We start from the raw sequence: 14352 nt of genomic DNA on the forward strand, positions 1-14352 counted from the left end.
ATGGATCCCTGGAGTTTTTTCCAGAACAAAAACTCACTATGATAAACTGGATGCCAGCCACCATTCAGTGTCATACTGGCTCATGTGTACACCCCTCCATTTGTTAACCTCTCAAAATTCCCTCCATGAAGGCATCCAATACCAGATTCAAAGCTACCTGAAGAGTTGTCATCAATATCATGATTTTACATCCATGAAAACTTCAGCTCACTTCTCAAAAGACAATGACAACGTCTTTGACAGTGCGTCAGGAAAGGGAAGCAGATGATGCAGGGCACTGCACATCACTTTTAGGTCTAGTCTCGCCTCATGGCGAGTCCTAATCCCAACAGTACTATACAGGTAATAATACTCTCTATAATACTTGTATTAGTTCCTCGTTTTACTTTTTATTTTGTAGTCCCTGAAATGTTATACAATAAAGATCCTTAACCCAAGACAATTTGACAGAGCTACCCATATTTCAGTTTTAAAAATTTCATATGGTTACCTCTTGAATTAGCCATGTTCTTTGAAGAGCAAAAAATCTCTTAATTATTCCACATACATAAATGTTGTACTTACCTACTTCAGATAAAATATCCAATCTATGAGCCAAAACACAGTAACAGAGTCTCACATCTGACTGAACTGTTTGCCTACACACATGGAACTGGCATTGGAATGACAAATGGTTAAGGGCTTCCATGTAGGTGCTGAGAACTGAACTTGGGTCCTCTGGAAGAGCAGCCAGTATAGCTCAACCTCTGAGCTATCCTCCTGCAGCCCCTGAAAGCTATTTTTAAGCACCAGCATGTATTAAAATACATTTCTAGTTCAGTAATCTCAAGTATTACAATGTTTAAAAGAAATAATCTTTTAACGGTTTTGTGTGTGTGTGTGTGTGTGTGTGTGTGTGTGTATTAAGCCACATATATATAATTATCTGCAGAGTCCAGAAGAGAGTATCAGATCCCATGGAACTAAAGTTACAGATGGTTTGTGATCTGCCGAATGCATGTGCTAAGAACCAAACTCGGATCTTGTGAAGAGTATCAAGAATACTTAATCACTAAGCTGAGCTCCCACTGTAGCACAGGAAATATTGTTTTAATTGGCATATTATATATTATAACTTACTCTTTTATCTTTTGTTTTGAGAGAAGGGTCATGTTCATCATGATTCCTTACATCTACCCTGGAGGAACAAAAATACACATTAACTTTAAACATGTATCATATTTTGTTTTCTTTTAACAGAGCACACTGAAAAATTACTAAGATTTCAGATTTAACTCTTTCACTAGTTTTAACATTAGCTGGGTAATTATGGCCAGATTAATCCTATCTGACCTCAGTTTTAAAAAAATGAGTTTGAATAAAGGACTAATTTTTCAACTCTATGATCAAAGTCATAATATTCAAATTACTAATCTTTTACATATCCAATTTAAAAATAAGTGCTGATGTCACAGTCACAGCTTAAATAATCATGACAGTGGGATCTTAATGCCCTCCTTTCATATGTCGAAAACTCAGACAGGATTAAAGGAGATTGTTATTTAAAAGAAAGTAAATAGAGCTAAAGAGAATGTGATCTATTGAATTATAATTTTTAAAAAACTTACAATTTTAGTGAATTATCTATACTGGCTTCTCTAGTAGTAGCTTGAAATTCTTGGATCTAAACAGAAAAAAAACAGAAACAAAGAAAAAAGATTTATGTCAAAAATAAAAGAAATGCAAAGAAAAAATGATCAAAATCTAGTTTCTTCATTTAAAAGAATTGTTCATTAAAATCAGCTTTCCATAGTATTTATTGTTTAAAGCTAAACACATGCAGTAAAAGTAGACTGAGAGCAAAACAACTTAGAGTGTATTTATCACAGTAAAGACCAACGCTTTTCTTGTGACAATGCTTTATGGCAAACATTTCTCACATTCTCAGAGACTAGAACTTTTGCTGGACCTTACTCCTATTCCTATAGTAAATAATACATGTTGAGGTGACTTAAGACTGCTCACCTATAATTTACTCAACCTCTTTTTTTCCAACCTCCCTTTAAGAAAACAATGTAACAAAGAACTTTACTTGCCTCAGATTTCCCATGTAATCAACTTTTACAACCTGATACAATGACTATATGTAATCTTAAATTATGTACTCTTCCATGTCAGACTCAGAATAAATTCATGATTACTCTAATAATCATTAAAAATCATTTTTGCTAAAGACAGCAAAAATAACAGGTTGAAGGCATTCTTATAAAATGAACATTTACCATAACATTGGACACAATATGTGGCTATCCCCTGATAAAAAAATGTCAAACTCTGTTACAGATTTCTAAAAGTGCCCTCATTCCTTCTCCAATGTGGTGCTTTCTGTGTTGTTCAATAAACACAGACCAAAAAACATTTTGTTAGGGGCATATAGACACAGTGAAACAGACACAAGGAGAGATTCACAAGACAACCTTCAGACAGGCAAGGATTCAGACTCATAAAACAGACAGAGGAAGATGTAAGAAATAGGAAGAAAACATTAAATAACAAGGGAGACATTTTGGTTTCTTTTTTTAATGGGACACAACACACTGCTGGTGATCCTATGTTTCTTATTAATGCATTCAAATGAATCAGCTTTTTTTTTTAAAGAGCAAGTCTAAGGTATTGGAAAGCCCTAGTTAACTCATTTTTCTATATTTAAAAAATAGAAAAAACTACCTAGATATACTTATGTTTGCTACCCAAATATAACATTTCATATTTTAAACACTGTAAAGTTTATCTATCTCAAGGTACATCTCATACATATGCTCATAACTGCATACAGCTGCAAGGTGAATACAGAAGAACTAAGCACAAAATCAATGGATTTCTAGCTTACTCCAAGTTTTATAACAGGCTCATCAGCACCATTCAAGCTGAAATTATATACATCATTCCTGTGAAAAACAAAGATAAATGTTAGCACCATTACTTAAGGAAAACATTCAGTCTCTTCAAATAACAAACACTTAATGAAGATTTACTCACAGTGGACATTCAGAAGTAACATTAACAACAGTTGTCTTCAGTTTTCTGTAACTCTTTCGCTGAACCTTTTGCAAAACATGAAAGAGGCTTACACAAAAAACATTTAAACGTGAGAATGCTAGCTGTATCAGTTAAGTCACATGTGCAACTGAATTGTGACACATTTTATAGTTGTGCATTCAAGTAACACAAATCTAGTATCTGTAACATTTTCTTTAGTACAAATCAATCAGACATGTTGATCAATGGAATAGAATTGAAGATCCAGAAATAAAACCACACACTTATGGGCACTTGATTTTTGACAATGAAGCCAAAAATATACAATGGAAAAAAGAAAGCATCTTCAATAAATGGTGCTGGTCTAACTGGCCATGTCACCTTGCACAAAGCTCAAGTCTAAGTGGATCAAGGACCTCAACATAAAACCAGATACACTGAATCTAATAGAAGACAAAGTGTGAAAGAGCCTTGAACTCATTGGCCCAGGGGGAAATTTCCTAAACAGAACTCCAATGGCTAAGGCTCTAAGATCACGAATTGATAAGTAGGATCTCATGAAACTGGAACACTTCTGTAAGGCAAAGGACATAGTCAATAAGACAAATCGCCAACCTACAGATAGGGAAAATTCTTGACTAACCCCACATCTGATAGAGGGCTAATATCCAAAATATATAAAGAACTCAAAAAGCTAACCACCAAAAAAACCAAACAACCCAATCAAAAAATGGGGTATAAAAAAATGGGGTATAGAACTAAACAGAGAATTCACAACAGAAGAATCTCAAATGGCTGAGAAGCACCTAAAGAAATGTTCAAAGTCCTTAGTGATCAGGGACATGCAAATCAAAACGACCCTGAGACTCTACCTCACACCAATCAGAATGGCTAAGATCAAAACCTCAGGTGACAACACATGTTGGCAAGGATGTGGAGAAAGAGGAACATTCCTCTATTGCTGGAGGCCCCAGGGAGTGGGGAAGTCTGGTGGGGTGGGGGTTGGGATGGGGACATCCTCTTGGAGATGGGGTTGCGGGTAGGAGGTTTGGGATATGGAACAGCCAGAAGGCAGACTGAGAGGGGGATAAAGATTGAAATGTAAGAAAAGATTAAAGAATTAAATAAAAAGAAAAGAAAAAAATATTGTTATTTCCCCAAAAAGAATAAATTGAGTAAAAACATCTCCCAACCAAACTACTGTCTTGCAAATACTGTTTAAAAACAAACAAAAAAATCCTAGCAAGTGCTATGTCTCTACTCAATTCAATAATCAGTAAGCAGCAGAGACAAAGTAGGTTTCTGAACAAGAGCAGGACATGGTTAAAGTTGGAAATTTTGGAAAGTAAAGAAGGTAGTGTTGGAATATCATAAGAGGTCTGGCACAAAACATGCTTTAAAGCAAAGAAAACTGTACACGACTAGTGTGATGGCAAACTAACAACTGGAGGGCAGATCCTTGAAATTTAACAAGTTAAGTGAACATGTTAAAAAAAAAAAAACTATAAATGGTAAGTCAAAGAGAATCTGTATTTTTAAGCCTAGATGAATGATACATATTTTAACAAAATCAAGATTCCAGGATTTGTCAGGATAGATGGGATCAGCTAGAAAAACAAAACAAAAACCAGTTAAGATATTGTGATAGATAAAACCAGACTAAATCATAGACCCTCTAAAGGAAAAATGCCAGGTCCCTATTTGAAGCTATTTTCATGGTATGTAGCTTACCTAGTGCTGTAGACATAGCAGGCCAAGAGCTAGACACCACAGAGGAATATCCTCAGGTGAGACAGGGTCTCACTAAAAGTTATCTATCTAGGTAGTCCCTAAACTTGCAATCCTTCTGCCTTAGCTTTCTGAGTAACTGGGATTATAGGAGTATACCATGTGGTCCAGTTTAAACAGAACATTTCTTTAGAAAACATAAAGTTAAGAACTATTTTTAAATAACTTGTGACTAAATTTGTCAATTGTTATAATCCATTTAGCAGTAATCTATAACCTTAAATCTAATTCTCTTTTCTTTTTTAAAAAATTATTTATTCTTATTTTATGTACATTGGTGATTTGATTGCATATATATTTCTGTGAGACTGTCGGATCCCCTGGAACAGGGGTTACAGACAGTTGTGAACTGCCATATGGATGCTGGGAATTGAACCCAGACCCTTTGGAAGAGCAGCCAGTGCTCTTAGCCATCTTTCTAGGTCCACCCCCAATTCCATTTTCTAACTATTATTTTAGAGTTTACAATCAAATATTGAGTCTGACTGTAGAAATTGGTAAAGTTAAGCAGCACCTACCTTACTGAACTGCAGGTCAGGTTTCTTTGAAAACCCACTACAAAAAAAAAGATAGTGACAATATTTAAGGAATGACTCAGTTACCAGTACAATATTTTTCATAAATATTATCATAAGTACTAAAACATAGCTGGATTACTAAATTGACTATGCTAAAAAATGGGCACCAACACAAAATCTCTTGCCAGTCTGATAGTTTTCCAATATAAAAACTATAACCATCATAGTTAAAATCTAAGTTACATCAATAACATAGGAGGAACTGCTATACACTGTAAAATATATAGTTAATTCAGGAAAGTACTTTTTTTCTTACTGCATAAGGCCAGAGTAAACTTAAACATGAATAAATAATCTCACAGCTTATAAATGAATGTTTATAAAAAGAATAATATTTCAAAAATATTGCAAACAAGAAATACTAGTTAATAAAATTATTTCAGCTCCCTGATACCCCATATTTCATTAAGCAATAAATTTTTAGCACACTTAGCTTTAGTTCTTACTAGGTTTCTATAAATAAAATTCTAAGTTGTTTATATCTTATAGATTTCTCTGAATGCCACACTTTATTGTTTCATACTTTTGATACTTTATACATTTGAGTATAATCACACTCTAGAGTGCTGTCTTATAATTTGCTACTACTATTAGTAATAAAAATTAGTAATTATTTTCTAGTAGAAAGTTACATTATTCAAACATGTCCCTAAAACCTTTTCTCATTCTGTGCAAACAAATTTAGTTGTATCTGTCAAAAATACTCCTATCTCAACTTCTGACTATACCTGTGATCCCCAGGCTCCTTCAGCTTTCTTGTTGATAAAATGCCATCACTTGAGTTATACCTGTTATTAATTTGGTTTATCAAGGATTCTGCTGCACCAGTAAATCTTTTTCCTTTTGAATTTTCTCTCTGAAATAATTAGAAGTTACTTTAAAACTACCAGTTAAATTTCAAGGGAAAATAAAGGCTGGAAAAAAAGTTAAAGAAATCTGCTTCTATGGAGACCTACAAAATATATGAGAAGTTTAAAATGAGTAAGTCTGAACTTTATGCAGCAGTCAAAACCATTCTACCCACATACAGAGCTGTGCTTAGTGCTGTATGTATTTTGGTACATAGTTTTTAAAGATATTATACATGAAAAGAAAGTACTTCAGGAGAAAAAGACAGTTCTTTGAAAAGATCAGTAAAGTGGGCAACCTTCCAGCAAAGTTAACTAAAACTAAAAGAATCATAAATAAAATTTCTAACCAGTAATGAAGAGTCCATCACTCTCAATCACAATGGTAGGAAAATAATTGAGGAGAATTTTAGAGTCTATGTCCACTACTCTGATAACAGATGAGCTAGTTCCTTGAGTGATACAGTTTTTTAAAAATGTAGGCAAAGAGAAATGTGACATTTGAAAAAAACCTACATTCATGGATTCAATCAATGGTTAATTTTCCATAACAAAAGGTACCAGATTTAGGAGGGTTTATTAGTGACCTCATTTAATAGAGAAATTATATCAGATTCTCCCGAATATACCAATTAGCTCTCATGAACACGGATAACAAGTCAAATCCAATACATGAGAAGAACTACACAACAAAAACAAGTACAACTTATTCCTGGTATGCAAGGCTGTATCAGCATTAAAACGCAATGCCTGTCATCTCTCACCTCAGACAGCCTGAGGGAGAAAAGTACAACAACAGACCAACAGATAAGAAATCAATAAACCCATTACTCACCACTGGTATTTCTTCTAGCTCACATGAAGTAAGTTCAGATGTCAGTTCTTTTCTTGATTTTGTATGATTCCTCATGCTTTTTCTAGAAGGGCTTTTATCACAGATAGTTGTATTCACATCTTTTGACAATACACACGTCTTCTTATAGATGAGTGATTCTTCAGTTGTCTTATTTAAGAGTACTGATTTATAAGTAGTTTCAGATTCAATACACCAATCATTCTTTGCATTTGCAATATTTTTCTTTTGTGAATATTTAGGATGATTTTGTTCTTGAATGTTTCTTCCACAAACTTCTGCTTCATCTGACTTGTTACACTTGATTACATCTTTACTGTATTTTACCAGTTGTGTTTCTTCAGAATCATCATCAGATACTGATTTTTGTTTAGTGCATTTTTTGTTGACACCAGTATCTAGTAGATGAATGAGAAAGTCTTTTATATTGACTATACTGGTAACATCCAAATTTTCTATAAACAAAATTACTTGTTAGGTACTTAGGATAAGTGTGTTACATCCCTAAACACTACTGTATTAACTGGAAAGACGGTTTTCACCTGGGGTAAAAGTGTCTCCTGGTAAAGCATGGGTTCTCTGGTTATTGCAGAGTTTGATAGTTGTTACAGGTGTCCAACATGCCCATCTGGAATGTGCTTTATTTTTTGAGTTGTCTAAAATATCAGGTAATCTAGAAAACATTTAATTTGTTCAATATATTATCAAACATTAGTGCATGAGTTTTTAAGACATGATGATTTTATATAATACTCGCATGTTTGTTGAGAAAATGCTAAGCAATTAAATGTGAAAAATCTGTCATATAGGATATAAAAATTATATAAGCAATCAGATTTAAAAAAACTAGAAAAGTACCATTACTGTTACTGCACAGCTATATACCTAAGTACATCTTTGCATATCCTATCTTATTGTGAATTAGCCAAAACCATACAGTGGAAAAAAATAAAGCATCTTCAACAAATGGTGGGATCTAACTGGTGGTCTGCATGTAGAAGAATGCAAATTGACCCATTCTTATCTCCTTGTAGAAAGCTCAAGTCCAAGTGGATCAAGGACCTCAACATAAAACCAGATACACTGAATCTAATAGAAGACAAAGTGTGAAAGAGCCTTGAACTCATTGGCACAGGGGAAATTTCCTAAATAGAACTCCAATGTCTGAGGCTCTAAGATCACGAGTTGATAAATGGAACCTCATAAAACTGGAACACTTCTGTAAGGCAAAGGACATAGTCAATAAGACAAATTGCCAACCTACAGATAGGGAAAAAAATCTTGACTACACTTCTGATAAAGGGCTAATATCCAAAATATATAAAGAACTCAAGAAGTCAACCACCAAGAAACCAAACAACCCAATCAAAAAATGGGGTATAAAACTAAACAGAGTTTACAAACAGAGGAAATGGCTAAGAAGCACCTAAAGAAATGTTCAAAGTTCAAAGATCAGGGAATGCAAATCAAAACGACCCTGAAATTCCACCTCACACCAATCAGAATGGCTAAGATCAAAACTTCAGGTGACAGCACATGTGGTAAGAATGTTGAGAAAGAGGAACACTCCTCCATTGCTGGTGGGATTGCAAACTTGTAAAGCCACTCTGGAAATCAATCTGGTGGTCCCTCAGAAAACTGGAAATAGATTTACCTAAAGACCCAGCTATACCACTCCTGGGAATATACCCAAAAGATGCCCCACCATACCACAAAGACACCTGTTTCACTATGTTCATAGCAGTCTAATTTGTGATATTCAGAAGCTGGAAACAACCCAGATGTCCCTCAACGGGAGAATGGATACAGAAAATGTTGTTCATTTACACAATAGAATACTACTCAGCTATTAAGATCGAAGATATCACGAGTTTTGCAGGCACATGGATGGGACTAGGAAATATCCTGAGTGAGGTAACTTAGACCCAAAAGGACATGCATGGTGTATGTACTCACTACTACTTGGATATTAGTCAAAAAAAGTACAGAATTTCCAGGACACAATCCATAGAACTCAAGAAGGTTATCTAGCCGAAGAGCCCAAGTTAGGATGCCTCAATCCCACTTGGGAAGGAGAAGAAAGCAATTACAGGAGGGAGTGGGAGGGACCTGGGTTGGAAAGGCGACAGGGAGGGGAACATGATCAGGTATTGGGGGTGGGGGAACAGGACTGAAGCCCTTAGGTGCCAGCAGAAAGAATCAAAACAGGTAACCTCAGGAGGCACCAGAGACTTGGGAGGTGAGAGACTCTCAGTATTCAAAGGGAGAGACCTTAGATGAAAAGCCCTACAGTGGGGAGAGGGAACTTGTAGAGTCCACCACCAGTAGAAAGACAGGGCATCAAAGAGAAGGGATGTGGTTGCCATCCCATAATCAAAAACTCTGACCTGGAATTGTTCCTGTCTGAAAGAACTGCAGAGACAAAAATGAAGAAGAGCCTGAGGGAAAGGAGGTCTAGTGATAGGCTCAAAATGGGATCCAGTTCAGGGGGAGTCCACAAGGCCTGACACCATTGCTGATGCTATGGTGTGCTTACAAACAGGGGCCTATCATGACTGCCCTCCAAAAGGCCCAACAAGCAGCTGAAAGAGTTAGATGCAGATATTTACAACCAACCAATGGACAGAAGCTGGTGACCCTTGTAGTTGAATTAGGGAAAAGCTGGAAGAAGCTGAGTTGGAGAGTAACCCTAGAGGAAGACCAGCAGTCTTAACTAACCTGGACCCGCCTCCCCCCCCACCACCACACACACACACCAGATCTCTCAGACACTGAGCCATCAACCAGGCAGCATACACCAGCTGATATGAGGTCCCCAACACACATACAGCCAAGATCTGCCAGATCTGGACTTGGTCAGAGAAGATGTACCTAAGCCTCAAGAGACTTAGGGCCCTAGGGTGTGAGAAGGTCTGGTGGGGTGGGGGTGGGGTAGGGATATCTTCTTGGAGACAGATGGGTGGGTAGGAGGTATGGGATGTAGAACAGTTAGAGGGTTGACCAGGAGGGGGATAAAATCTGAACTGTAAAAAAAAAAGATTTGAAAAATAATCCTCTTAAGGTTGCTTCACATGGAAAGAAAAGAAGCCTATTCCTCATTGTTCCACCATAACTATCACCTAACAATTGATGCTATAACTGACAATGCATTCTGATAATATATAAAGGCCTTTCTTTCAAATCTCTTAACTACAATTTTATTCATCCAAAACAATATAAACAAATTCTAAGTGGTTTGATGAACACTATCAACTCACGCAGGCTTTTTTACGTTTTCCACGGCATATGCATCAGAGAGTGTATCCTCAGTTTCATCTAAACAAAAGAAAATCATTGTATTTTCACTTTTTAACACAGTTGGAAGACTAAAGTGGGAGCAAATCCTATACAAGCTGACATTTGGGGATGAGAACATTGACCTTGCACCCTCCTCCCTCTCAGACACAAACTTCCCAGTGGCAAGGTTTATATAGTCTAAAAGAGAGTCATCCCAACAACATTTTTTTACTATAATGGCAGCACAGTTGTTACAAATATGCACAAACACACACACATTTTGGCAGGTGTACTCACAATGACTAAAATTAATCCCTAAAAGTACTTACTGAAACTTTGGTCTGGGGATCTATTGTTCTCATATTCTTTGTTTTCTATGACTGCAGTAGTTTTGTTATGCTATTGACAGAGGAAATATATTTGTAAACATAAATTAAGATATCTCATGAATTCAACTTTTCAAAGACCATTAAGGTATGAAAATGTAAGTGTGCCTTAGTATGAAAATTAGAATGTATACATATTTTATAAATGGTATGCACATATTCTTAAGACCATTGTCTATCTTAAAATACAAGAATATAGGGCTGGAAAGATGGCTCCTGTTAAGGTCACTGGCTATTCTTCCAGAAGTCTTGAGTTCAATTTATAGCAACAACATTGTGGCTCACAATCATCTATAATGTGATCTGATACCCTCCTCTGGCCTGCAGATAGAGTACTCATATACATAAAATAAATAAATCTAAAACAAAAAAACACAAGAAAATAACTTTCACTGCAGACAAGGAGGCAGATGATTCTACAAAATTTCTACTCTTATCTCAGAGCCAGTACATCTAAAGTTATGGTGAGTTCTAGAATCTCTACAAATATGTCTCCTGTTGCTGTTGCTTTATTATTATTACTATTATTATTATTATTATCATTATTATTATTATTATTTGGTTTTTTTGAGACAGGGTTTCTCTGTGTAGCCCAGGCTGGCCTCGAACTCAAGAAATCTGCCTGCCTCTGCCTCCCAAGTGCTGGGATTAAAGGCGTGCACCACCACCGTCCGGCTACTGTTGATTTAATAACTCTATTCTCTTTTGAAAATGTTAAATGAGCTGAAACTTATGAATATTAAATTATTAAAAATTTTTGACTATTTTCCAGGTAATTTTTCCTGAATTTTTCTTTCTATATCCACACAGTCATCCTACAGATTAAAAACGTAATCTGCCATCACTATCAGCAAACTATATTGCATAGCTCTAGATATTTTTCCTTAGCTGTCCTCTCTGCGCTACTAGTCATTGTACAATACTCAGGACTATGCCACAAAATAAGAAAAATAGTGACTTTATTAAACAAGCTACACAATGTAACCATTACTCTGACTACCATTTGCAATATATTCAACTCTTAAGACATTTATCTTTCTGGACACACTAATTTAAGTTAGATTTTATCTTTGGGGGTAGGCTTCTGCCTCTTCCGTGGGTTCTCACTACATCCTATGCGTGTTATCTGAGGATGCTTGTGCTATAAGTAGAGCAGTCTTATGAATCTGTCAAATACATGCTAGACCTTGAGATACTTAGGGACATACCCCACAGCGATCTCACATTTCTTCTGTACTAGTCTCCTCACAGCAGACACAGGTTTGTATAATAAAGAGTGACAGAAAGTCCCTTTCTCCTAGCAATATGTAAGTATCAGGAACAGTGAAATAAATACTTTAGAGCTTTAACATAAACACAATGGGTCATGTGCCAGAAGGACCTTTTCAAGGATAACTGGTATTTAGAAAAACATGTTGTTTTCTAAATAAGTAGAGATTGTATTTGGAAAAGAAAGCAGCTCAGTATGGATTTCAAAAATAACTTGTTAAATTTTATTTTAACATAAAGTATCCTTACACTGGCTTTATTATTCCATCCATTTCTTCCATCAGATTGTCTAGATCTGAGTGACACAGCATAATCCATTCCACTTTCTGATGTTTTAGAAACAGCTTTCTCAGTAGAATTTATTGCTTGCAGTGGCACCCTACTTCTTCGTGGTGTTGCTAAAGGAACAAAGACAGCAGCTGTTTTCCCTGTTGTTACAGAGGTACTTTCAGGTGAGGAAGGTGAGAGATGGAAGTTCTCAGGACAGTTTCTAGGTTTCTGGCTTTAATGAGTAAGTGGACACTATGCCAATTAACAAGAAGAGAAAAAACTCAAATAATTATTCAAATTGGAAACTACTAATCTGAGAAATCTGCCATGTACAAGGCTGTCACCCAGTGGGCAACTAGGATTTTTGGAAGATCATTATTAAGTTGCCAATAAAGCCTAGAACTAGAGTGTAACAGGTACTATGACACAATTTTACATCATTATTTGTTGAATAAATGATTTTTATGTAATTCTTTAAACAAACTGATAAGGTATTTTGGTTCCATGGGTTGAAAAATAAATTGATTCTAAATTTTCCCAGAGGATAAATACTGTGTGTTAAATACAAATCTCGCAGTAAAGAACTAAATCCAAGAAACTTAAAAACTCCAACACTACATCTAATCACTATATTATGTTGCCTTCTGCTTAATTCATGATAAATTACTAATACAGAATATTAATATTTTGAAAATTGTTTAGTCAATACATTTTTTTAGTTAGAAGATACCGTGATTCATAATTTTATCTATTTTATATCTAGAATTTCCATGAATTAAAAATTCCTCTCTTAAAATACTTGCTAAAATCTTGAAAGACAATATAACACTTACATGTGTTGATTAAGAGTATTGGACTTCGCACAGTGTATCTGTCTGTATCGGGAACAATCATTGATGCTTCAGACATTTTCTTTCTGCTAGGTGTAGTGATCTTACACCACGAGAAACAGTCACATTAAATACACATTCTACTTAAACATTAAATAACCTACAATGTTATTCACAATCCTTTGCCTTTACTACATGCAAAAGGTTAAGTATTTTGAAATAAATAAAATATCCCTCATATTTCTGTGTTTTAGGCTAACTTAAATGGTGTCATTTTCATGGCTGGTAATGAACAAATAGACAAACATACTGTTTTAAAATATTTATAGATCATCATGGGCATATACAATATAGTGCCTTTATATACTAGCGGAAAATATTTTATAAATATTTAACTAACCAATGACTTGTAGTTTTCAGTATTTCATGAAGATGTTGTTTACATGTACAGGTATTTAAAACTATTTTGAATGCTTTCAACATGTTAAGTACCATTTAATATTTTCCTTCATAAACTAATTATAGGAATTCAGTGCCAATGATTCTACTAAAGGGTTTGAATTACCCCACACCACTTCCGAGTGATTCCTAAGAATAACAGAAATTGGTAAGTAGAACCAGGGAATACAGGGCACACAAGTTTTAGAGACTCCCACATAAATAAGGTGCCTCAGTGTATGAAGAAGAAAAGAACTTAAAAACCAGAAGACATTTTAAGCTTGCACTTTATGTTAGAACCAAAACAACGATAGAAAAAAAGTAGCTATTCTATCTATCTCCAATTTAAAATTTACAAATATACAGCTTAATAATAAACATGACTTGCTAAAAATCCTTGCTTCTCTTTACATATGTAAAATATGGAACAAAAAATGTTATATTGGTCAAGGCAATACTATATGCACTCTAGATGCTTTAGCTCTGTTTCCTTCAGCAGTGACTGATCAGTGGTCACTTAATAGAGTAAATCACTAGACACCACATTTACCTCATCCTGGCTGTTTTTCCTGTTATCCTGGCTGCTGCTGTTCTCTGGTTCTAGAGGGTTTACAAGTTTCTTTTGGAGGCTAGATTTCTCTTTTAGATGAATAAGGTTTTCTTTGTCTGGAGATGGTTGACTTTCTGGTACTAGAATCTGTTAGATTCATAATGAAGAAATTTCTACTTTAAAAAACTACAAATCAAATAGATTGCTCAAAAAATAACTATGTTTTGCAAAGCTTCTGTTCCTCTTAT

General features: G+C 35.2%; 1 protein-coding gene across 1 annotated transcript in view; it reads right to left on the reverse strand.

Annotated features, from left to right (window-relative positions):
• Sycp2 (synaptonemal complex protein 2) overlaps window positions 1–14352 on the reverse strand; it is a 57235-nt gene that overhangs the window by 19143 nt on the left and 23740 nt on the right. The window contains exons 16-28 of the mRNA XM_034495361.2: window positions 14105–14251; window positions 13120–13219; window positions 12266–12414; window positions 10691–10760; window positions 10343–10400; window positions 7628–7758; window positions 7068–7483; window positions 6113–6240; window positions 5325–5361; window positions 3019–3083; window positions 2870–2927; window positions 1608–1663; window positions 1120–1177 (exon numbers count right to left, since the gene is read on the reverse strand). Coding sequence (XP_034351252.2) covers window positions 1120–1177; window positions 1608–1663; window positions 2870–2927; window positions 3019–3083; window positions 5325–5361; window positions 6113–6240; window positions 7068–7483; window positions 7628–7758; window positions 10343–10400; window positions 10691–10760; window positions 12266–12414; window positions 13120–13219; window positions 14105–14251 — 1473 coding nt within the window. The remainder of the gene's footprint in view (window positions 1–1119; window positions 1178–1607; window positions 1664–2869; window positions 2928–3018; window positions 3084–5324; window positions 5362–6112; window positions 6241–7067; window positions 7484–7627; window positions 7759–10342; window positions 10401–10690; window positions 10761–12265; window positions 12415–13119; window positions 13220–14104; window positions 14252–14352) is intronic.

The sequence above is a fragment of the Arvicanthis niloticus genome, chromosome 2 (assembly GCF_011762505.2).
Source record: "Arvicanthis niloticus isolate mArvNil1 chromosome 2, mArvNil1.pat.X, whole genome shotgun sequence".
Classification (NCBI taxonomy): domain Eukaryota; kingdom Metazoa; phylum Chordata; class Mammalia; order Rodentia; family Muridae; genus Arvicanthis; species Arvicanthis niloticus.